This window comes from Littorina saxatilis, linkage group LG6 (assembly GCF_037325665.1).
Source record: "Littorina saxatilis isolate snail1 linkage group LG6, US_GU_Lsax_2.0, whole genome shotgun sequence".
Lineage (NCBI taxonomy): Eukaryota > Metazoa > Mollusca > Gastropoda > Littorinimorpha > Littorinidae > Littorina > Littorina saxatilis.
In genome coordinates, this window is record NC_090250.1 from 25132970 (window position 1) to 25143219 (window position 10250).

The window sequence follows — 10250 nt, forward strand, 5'->3', positions numbered from 1 at the left end:
CGTCGTCGTCGTCGTCGTCGTCGTCATCATCGTCATCATTATCAGTCGGGGCGTGGTGGCAGAAGAGACAGTACAGGAAAACTCATCTGTGTCCATTCTTTCACGGTGTTGGACCAGCTCTTCCGTTGCCTACCGTGTCTTCATCATCCTCCGACGACACAGTAGCGATGGTAAGACTAAACAGGGCGTGGAAGAGAAACATCAGCTTTCAAATCTCTTCGGGTCTATAGTACCCAATATTGACGGACTGTGTGATGATATCTTCTGCTATGGTCTGTTGAGACAGTGATATCAAAATCGAGACCGGAGGTCGAGATTTTGATATCACTGTCGAAACAGACCAATGGCAGAAGATATCATCACACAGTCAGTCAATGTTAGATATATTGCTAATTCTCTGGACATTTTGTATTTTCTGTAAAGAAATTACAAAAGTATTTGTCTCAGTTTTGGCTGTTCCATATTCCTCCCTCTGATTATTATTTCTTTTTGTTCACTCTTTTCTTGTACTTTTCAGTATTTTAAAATGTCTTTCCTTTCAAAAAGTCTTTAGTCACTTGCTCAACTAAATTCTGGGATAATTACATTTTCATATATATTTGTTTGTTTTTAAATTTAGGTGTTTTTGTTTTTGAAGTGGGGAAGCAATAAAGAGGTCGTCGATATCAAAACTGATATCGACGGAAATGTCGTCGATATCACTTTTGCACTGAGCTCAGTTTTGCCCAATTGACCAATGGAAATCCACGTAACATATGAAATAGCAATATTCGTCTTTATTCTGCTATACGGCTGCGAGACATATAATAGACACCGCTGGCCGACGATGAACGAAGAATCTTGACATTGGAGACCAAGTGCCTGAGGAAACTGCTTCGTATATCATACGGAGAGCATAAGAGCAGTGACTATGTTCGGAGCTTGGCGAAGAGCATCGTGGGCCCCCCAGAACCTCTTCGGTTTTGTTTTGATCTACCAGTCAGCCAGGCAGTCACTTGCTGTTTTTTGTGAGCGTGGTTACCCAACAGTCAACGGCTGTTTCCTGTGATGTGTCAATGACATAGCCCGTGACTGTCTCTGGTGTTCTTGTTCACTTGGCACCTCTTCTCTGATCTAAACACGGCAGTCTAGGGACCATTCATGACCATTCACTTCAATCACTGTCATTGTTAAATATTTTGTTAAATGTGTGTACGGGTAGCTGTAGGCATTTCCCGAGTGTAAGCGCATAGGAAAAGCAGCTTCTTTACCAACTTTTATCTTTCCTAATTTATGCTAGCCTTTGGTCATACGTGTGTGAATGTGTGTGCGTGTGTGTATGTGTGTGTGTGTCGTGTGTGTGTGTGTGTGTGTGTGTGCTTGTGTGTGTGTGTGTGTGTGCTTGTGTGTGTGTGTGTGTGTGACGGTGTGACTGTGTGTGTATGATAACGTGGGCGCGTGTTTGTGTGACAGTCCAAGCTGTCAGTCCAAACAAGAAAACAACGAAAGATATACATTTTATTGCAAACAATGTAATTCGGTCAAGAACTTATAACAAACCTGATTTTTGATTACACATTTATAAGACTTTTAGCAATGCCGCATTGCACGCTGTTTCCCCCGTCGCGATATAACCTTCGTGGTTGAAAACGACGTTAAACACCAAATAAAGAAAAGAAAGAAACGCTGTTTCCGACATGGGAGCCACGTTTCTGTACAGGTACTGATAAATGTTCAGAATCGAACCAATTCACAGTTGTGGGCATGTTCACGGCCTACACACGCAGCAAAGCTTGCTGTGGTGAAAACAGGCCGAGTCATCTTTGGGGTATCGTGTTTTCATTTAAAAAAAAAAAAGATTGTACTTTTAGGCTTTTTTATCATTTTCATTATCCTTATCATTCTTAGTATTCCTATTCTTCTTATTTTCTACACTAGTATCAGTTCATTTTATCTCCACTGCCGCCATGCGTGCTGGGGTTTAAGTGAGGCCGGGTCTTCAGGGGTGTACCGTGGGTCGTTTTTGTAATTTGTTCTTTCTTACTTGTGCTTTTAGGCCTATCATCATCATCCTCATCCTCATCATCATCATCCTCATCATCATTATCATCATCATCATCATCATCAATCATCATCAATCATCAATCATCAATCATCAATCATCCATCATCATCATCATCATTATTATTCTGCCCTATTTCCACTTGATGTTATTGCCACGGCCCCCACACGCCGCCATGCTTGCGGGGATCACAGGCTGGGTCGTCAGGGGGGTAGCGCGGTGGCTCAGCGGTAGCGTTGTAGCCGGTCAGTTTTTGCAACAGCTGCTTGACGATGTCCTGGCGGGTGTCCGACAGGTCGTGGCGCTCCTCGGGGTCAGCCGTGATGTTGAACAGCCACACGTTCTGGATGGGAAGCTTTCCATCCGGGATGGGACGATCTCCGGTTTTGTCTTGGCCTGAGTGTGCAATATTAGAATTTTTTGTACAAAAATAAATTCTGCAATGTTGAAATTACAAAGAATTAAATATTCAGTGAAACAATCTGCTATTTAAGTTGTCAAAATATAATGTTTATCATGTAAATATGTTAAATACGCTATTCAGCTAGGTCAACGTAATAGCGACTGTTTCATTCCAATGACGTTTGTGTGGTGTTTTTTTTTATATAAAAAAACAATAACACATTTTCTTGTACAGCTTGCGCAAAGTTTACAACCTTTATACGGTCACAAACAAGCAAAAAATAAACAAGTCGCGTAAGACGAAATTACTACATTTAGTCAAGCTGTCGAACTCACGGGATGAAACTGAACGCACTGTATTTATTGACTAAGACAGTACAGCTTCGTCAATCCCCGCGTGAAGGAAATCGCTCACCTTCCACGTGCAAAACGTAGTGATATTGACACGCCAGATTAGCGCGGTAGCGTATTGTGCTAAGCAGGAAAGCGCGCTTTTCTGTATTCTTGTTAACTTTCTGAGCTTGTTTTGAATACAACCTATCATATCTATATGTTTTTAGAATCAGGAAATGATCACAAATAAGATGACATCATTTTTGGATCGATTTCTTACATTTTAATCGTAAGACTAATTATTCTATTTTCGTTAATTGTGATCACATTTTAAGAGTAAACATGACATATGTATATATTTTTAGATTCAGAATGTGATGAAGAATACGATGCAATCAATTTTAAATCTGTTTGCAAAAAAATCAATTTTAATGACAACTTTAATGAGCAAACTCATTAATCAAATGTTAAGCCTCCAAGCTGAAATGCAATACCAAAGTCCGGGCTTCGTCGAAGATTACTTGACCAAAATTTCAACCAATTTGGTTGAAAAATGAGAGCGTGACAGTGCCGCCTCAACTTTCACGAAAAGCCGGATATGACGTCATAAAAGACATTTATAAAAAAAAATGAAAAAAACGTCTGGGGATTTCATACCAAGGAACTCTCATGTCAAATTTCATAAAGATCGGTCCAGTAGTTTAGTCTGAATCGCTCTACACACACACACAGACACACACACACACACACACACGCACGCACGCACATACACCACGACCCTCGTCTCGATTCCCCCTCTACGTTAAAACATTTAGTCAAGACTTGACTAAATGTAAAAAGAGAATAAAAGAAGAAATTGCTTTTCGTGTGTCTTGTATCGCGGTCTGAGTTGACCCACCTTTAGGCAAACCAGATTGTGTGTGATTCCCGCTGAGTTCAGGAGGAGAAATCCAGGAGCCGTTGCCAGGCTGACCAGTGATCAGTTTCATGTCTCCCACCCGGATTGCAGCTCGCACGCCGGTGTCAAAGTACCCGGGGTACCGTCCCACCCCGTTCTTAGCAGTCAGGATGTCGATGTTGTGAAGGAGTTCTGTGCGGGGGCTGGGCTGTGTACCCGTGATGCTACCCCACTGGTTGTGCCCGTCCAGAGGCAGGGTACCGTTGAGGGACCACCCGGCCAAACCTTCCACGAAAGTCGGGTACCAGTCGGACACGTGCATGAACCCCTGCGATTGACAGTTAGAATGAAGATGTATGAAGAGTTATGAAGGTGGCGTTAGAGGCCATTTATAAATGGAAACGACAACAAGGTAAGGCAAGACGAGGTAAGGTCATATCATATGAGGTTACCATGGTGAAAACTTGGGTTGCTTTCTCCAAGGAGAGAGCGAGGTGCCATACAGTACTATCTCAAACAAAAGTGGACACATCGGTAACCAGGTTAGATTTTTCTTTTTCAATATTTCGGCAAACTGCCTTCTTCAGGATGTTATTATGAAAGTATGGAATCTTACTCATTTTGTTGTTGCAAGCATGTGTTGGTGTTTTCCAAGTCCTGATGCTTTCGCTGTGGATTTAGGTTCTTTATCGTGCGCAAGAGCACATGGGGATGTTCGGACACCAAGGAGATTCTTAAATAAATCTCTTGCCGAATCCGGGGTTCGAACCCACTCCGATATCGATGAATCAGGACACGTGTGCAATGAGTCCTTATTCCGTACGATGCTTCATCGGTCTCGCTTGACCCCTTGGTAAACAACAACAAAAAACAAACAAACAAACAAACAAATAGACAAACAAACAAACAAACAAACAGACCTTGTTGATGGATCCCTTGTTAGGGATGAGCCTCTTGCTGTGCACGAAGCCAACCCCCTTCATTCCCCCCTCCCACAGCGACCCCTTCCACCCCCTCAGGGGCCAGTTGTTCCCCCCTGCGTGGACTTGGCCGCCGTTGTCCGTGGAGAAGACGATCACCGTGTTGTCCAGCAGACCCGCAGCGTCCAGTGTGGCCGTCACATTGCCCACAGCTGCAATCACATCTTTGTTATTACAATGAAACCCCCCTTTAAAAACAAAACTAATTTAATACTCCCTCCGTTTTAAGACCCTGTTTTCTCGGACTTTATGTTCATAACCTCTGTAAAATTACCCCCATTTTAAGACTCCCTCCTTCTGAAGACCCGATTCTTTCTTTCTTTATTTGGTGTTTAACGTCGTTTTCAACCGTTCAAGGTTATATCGCGACGGGGAAAGGGGGGAGATGGGAGAAGACCCGATTATCTCATATTTTTGGAGGTCTTAAAAGGGGGGTTCCATCCTATATCCCACGACCTCCCTTATTTGCCTCTATTATTCTAGTGAGTACATCTAGCCCGATATTGCCTAGTAGACGATAACGTTGACTTTTGCCCTGAGCAATAAGTCTGCAAAAATGAAAAAAAACCAATAAATGGAGGATCTGAAAAGTTGAATGAAACGATGTCGTATGATCCAATATTCTTCACAGTCAAAAAGTGTTTACTACACGCTAGTTCTGAGTCTCAACTCTTTCGTTGACATTTTGCAAATACCTGACCTTCAGTGTTAGCTATAAAAGTCCTTGTGCGCCGATTCCCAAAGTCCAGGCCGCAGTTTGCCTGGCTAAGAATAACCTTTTCTGACAACGTAGGCTCTGAATGAACCTTGTGGAAGTAGAAGGAGAAGAAAATTTAGAATTGTGATTTTCTCCAGTGATCTTGTGAATAGAATTTGGAATTCCGATCTCAGCCAGATGCAAGTAGAATCGCGTTTTTTTTTATGACCAAAGATTCTCATTTCATTCAGATGATAACATCAGACTGAGATCTGAATTCTGATCCTATCAAGGTAGATTCGTAATCTAGACAGATTCAAATCTCAGCCATGACATATATACAACCTCAGAGCTAATAAAACTGTACACGCCAAAGAGGACATGCCTTCATCCATACAGGTCACCATGCCAGCGTAGGTCCTCCTGTTCGTGTCCTCGATGTCCTGGTACTGCTCCATGTACTGCTCGGGGACCTGCAGAGGGCCGTGCACGGACTGGTAGGCCAAGTAGAGAAACAGGGGCTTGGAACTAGCGCTGGCTGCGTGCTGCCTGATGACCTGCTCCGCCTGTCGCGTGAAGAGGTGGGCCGAGTAGGTCCCGTTCTCTGTGAACACGGGGTCCGTGTTGTCTCGTAGGTCCAGACCGCACCCTGAGGACAGTTCAAAGTGTGTTTTGGTTGCTTAGCTTTGATTTGATTTAAATGCAAGCGGCTGAACATTCTGAACGTTTTGTCTAATCATTAGTGTATGTCTGTGCACTTAAAAGACCGCTGGGTCGATATATATATGTGAACTTAACGTTTTGTTTTGTCAATAATAAAACGTTCCAACAACATATTTGTTTTGATTTTTGATGTTAATTTTAGTGTCTTGTAACTTCCGTGATTCTTCTTTCCTTGAGATAAAAGAAAAACCAAGGACCCTCCCTCCTCCCCCCCCCCCCCCCCTCTAGATTAAACCCTGCTCCTACCGTTTGTCTTCTCTTTTTTTGTATTGTTGTGTGTAATCTTTTTTTTTTTTTTTATCTCTTTCTTTATGTGACTTGAAGAACACACACACACACACACACACACACACACACACACACACACACACACACACACACACACACACACACACACACACACACACACACACACACACACACAAGGGGGATAATTAATTTTTTTAAACAAAATAACAACGTATGGAAAATTGTGCATCGATCAATTCTGATCGCTTCCCAGTCAAAACACAAATCACTCACACCCATGGCCGTAGCAGCGGGAGTGGGTGAAGTATTCTTCCGACCCTGTGAGGTAGCCGTAGTAAGAATCGAACCCGCGGCTGGTAGGCAGGAACTCGTCTTTGTAGAAGCCCAGGTGCCACTTGCCCACCGCGTGAGTGGAGTACCCGGCTTCCCTCAGCTTGTCGGCCATGGTGGGGCTGTTCCGGGGTAGGCCGTTGGGTTGAGCCGCCCAGATGATGCCGTGTTGTAGACCTAAGGCACAAAGTGTCAAAGACTAAATACTTGGTTAAGGGCACAGTAAGGCGTTAGGTTGTGGACCTGAGCCACAGTGTGAAAGACTAAATACTTGGGTAAGGGCACAGTAAGGCGTTGGGTTGACCCGCCTAGATGATGCGTGTAGTAGTCCTAAATCACACAATGTCAAGACTACAATACAATACAATACAATACAATACAATACAATACAATAATCTTTATTCATCTCTAAAAGAGAAATTACAAGCTTGACTGTGTGTCTGTAAAATCAATCAATTAGTCAATCAATCAACCATGCATGTAGTAACATTCGCATCGCATATTCACATCATATCGTTACACGCAAACATTGTACCCACACACTTACTAAAATAAGCCTACAAATAGAAGCAATGCCGGCATTGCCTGTTTAAAAATTATATCACATTATCACCTTATCACACTTTAACCACATTATCTTCTCACATTTGTATCCTATAAGTCAACTATAACTAACAACAGAGAAAAACAACTGACAAAAGGATGTAAAGATTATGCCGTTGTACTTGGTTAAAGGCACAGTAAGGCTTTGGGTTGACCCGCCTAGATAATGCGTGTTGTAGATCTAAATCACACAATGTCAAGACTAAATACTTGGTTAAAGGCACAGTAAGGCTTTCGGTTGACCCGACTAGATAATGCCGTGTTGTAGACCTAAATCACACAGGGTCAAGGAGTGAATACTTGTTCAGGCACAGTAAGGTGTTGGGTTGACCCTCATAGATAATGCCATGTTGTAGTCCTAAATCACACAATGTCAAGACTAAATACTTGGTTAAAGGCACAGTAAGGCGTTGGGTTGACCCGCCTAGATAATGCCGTGTTGTAGACCTAAATCACACAATGTCAAGACTAAATACTTGGTTAAAGGCACAGTAAGGCTTTCGGTTGACCCGACTAGATAATGCCGTGTTGTAGACCTAAATCACACAGGGTCAAGGACTTGTTTACAGGCACAGTAAGGTGTTGGGTTGACCCGCCTAGATAATGCCGTTTGTTTGTTTGTTTGTTTGCTTAACGCCCAGCCGACCGCGAAGGGCCATATCAGGGCGGTGCTGCTTTGACATGTAACGTGCGCCACACACAAGACAGAAGTCGCAGCACAGGCTTCATGTCTCACCCAGTCACATTATTCTGACACCGGACCAACCAGTCCTAGCACTAACCCCACAATGCCAGAGGCCAGGCGGAGCAGCCACTAGATTGCCAATTTTAAAGTCTTAGGTATGACCCGGCCGGGGTTCGAACCCACGACCTCCCGATCACGGGGCGGACGCCTTACCACTAGGCCAACCGTGCCGGTACAGATAATGCCGTGTTGTAGACCTAAATCACACAATGTCAAGACTGAATACTTGGTTAAAGGCACAGTAAGGCTTTCGGTTGACCCGCCCAGATGATACCGTGTTGTAGACCTAAGCGGCCACAGTGTCAAATACCAAATACACAGGAACACCCCTTTTACGACTTTCAAAAACCTTAGAAAATCAGGTATTAAAATGAAGGCGGTATTAAAATGAAGGCGATATTAAAATGAAGGCGGTATTAAAATGAAGGCGGTATTTCTTCTTCTTGTCGTTCGCTGTTAGATCGTCAGTCCGGACTGCAGCGCGAAACGTGCTGTCCTCTCCAAGTCCTCTTTGGGGCCGTATAGCTTCTTTTGTAGCGCTGTCTCCTCTGGCCAGGTGGTGTCCCTCAGAGCACTGTGGTATGGACAAGCCTGCAGGATGTGCTCTGCTGTCTGATTCTTGCCACACGGACATAGGGGGGAGGGAACTAGCTTCAGCTTTGTGGCCATATGATGGTTTAGTCTGTTATGTCCAGTGCGGAGTCTGAGTAGGATGACTTGTTCTTAGGCGGTATTTAGATGCAAGGCCGATATCAAAATGAAGGCGGTATTAAAATGAAGGCGGGCGGTATTAAAATGAAGGCGGTATTGCGGTATTAAAATGAAGGCGGTATTAAAATGAAGGCGGTATTAAAATGAAGGCGATATTAAAATGAAGGTGGTATTAAAATGAAGGCGGTATTAAAATGGAGGTAAATTTGCAGAGCTTCTAAACAGAACATTTGAGAACGAAGGGTCTTAAAAAGTCTTAATCTGAGGGGGGTCTTAAAGAGCTTAAAAGAGGGAATCCACTGTACTGGTATCTACCTGACATGAGCTGACTACGATTGGGGTAGGAGTACAGATGCATAATTACATGACTTACCGGTGTGGATCTGGTATCTACCCGACATGAGCTGACTACGGGTAGGGGTACAGATGGGCTGCACGTAGTAGTTCTCCAGTTTCACACCATCCGCTGCCAGGCGGTCAAGGTTTGGGGTTCGAATCCGCGACCCATGGTACCCGATGTCATGGAACCCGTAGTCGTCGGCCAGAATAAAAACAATGTTGGGCCGCTGACCCACGCCTCTCTGTCCATTGGAGTGACCAATGACCAGAGCGGTCAACACAATGTGAACCACAGGTGTGAACAGCAAGTTCATGTTCGAGTGTCAAGTTTCAACTCGCTCTCAGTCCAAAAGGTTTTCCCCCCAGCAATTCAGGGAGGCTCGTAGACTGATGCCCGTCAAGGACAGTTGAAAGATACGCAATCTTCCAGAAGCGTGTTCAGGTGGGTTTTTTTTCCAGCAACTCGGGGAGTCTTATACACTCCGCACGTCGAGGAGAGTTCAAAACTACGCACACGTTCAAACGTTATTTTCCGAATTTCAAGAGAGTCTTGATACGTGCACGTTGTCGTTGATGAAAGTTGAAAAAGACGAAGCGAATACCAGCCTACATGTAAATTATGTAATTGTCAGTGCGCAAAATCCTACATTTCTTGACCTCGTGCTGATAGTAGCCTAAAGATGATAGCCTACCTGTGACTCATCCTGACCTCAGGTCAAAATGAGTTCGGCTCATCTCTGGCGATAGCCGTGGAGCGAGAATTATCAGAATGACCTGTGACTATGATACTTTACATCATCTTTTGAACCCGCTGCGAGCTGGAATGCACTAACATGATTATTTGGTGTTAAATGTTATCATAACAAAGCGGTAACTCTAGCAAGCATTGTTGCAATATCTTATCTCGGCTTAACCTTGCGGTGTAAAAAAGGCAACTTGACAGTACGGAACGTAATTACTCATTGATTCACTAATTGCAGTTAAATGTCCCAGCGCTTCAGTGAACACAGACAAACAGACGGAGAGACAGACAAAGACACAGCCTGACAGACTGACTCGCGGACGAATGGACAGTGGTCAGACAAATAAACATAACTTCTCTCATCTCGTAACTGAGCACACGGTCACACAGTCGATGCACACACCGGCTGACACACACACACACACACACACGCACGCACGCACACACACAAACTGAC

General features: G+C 43.9%; 1 protein-coding gene across 1 annotated transcript; it reads right to left on the bottom strand.

Annotated features, from left to right (window-relative positions):
- Nucleotides 1-1484: 1484 nt before the first annotated feature.
- Nucleotides 1485-9813, bottom strand: LOC138968816 (arylsulfatase J-like). Its single transcript, XM_070341466.1, has 6 exons — nt 9086-9813; nt 6597-6830; nt 5737-6000; nt 4595-4806; nt 3675-4002; nt 1485-2437 (listed from the first exon to the last, which is right to left on the bottom strand). The coding sequence occupies exons 1-6, from the start codon at nt 9363-9365 to the stop codon at nt 2190-2192; spliced, it is 1566 nt and encodes a 521-aa protein (XP_070197567.1). The 5' UTR covers nt 9366-9813; the 3' UTR covers nt 1485-2189.
- Between the last annotated feature and the right edge of the window lie 437 nt (nt 9814-10250).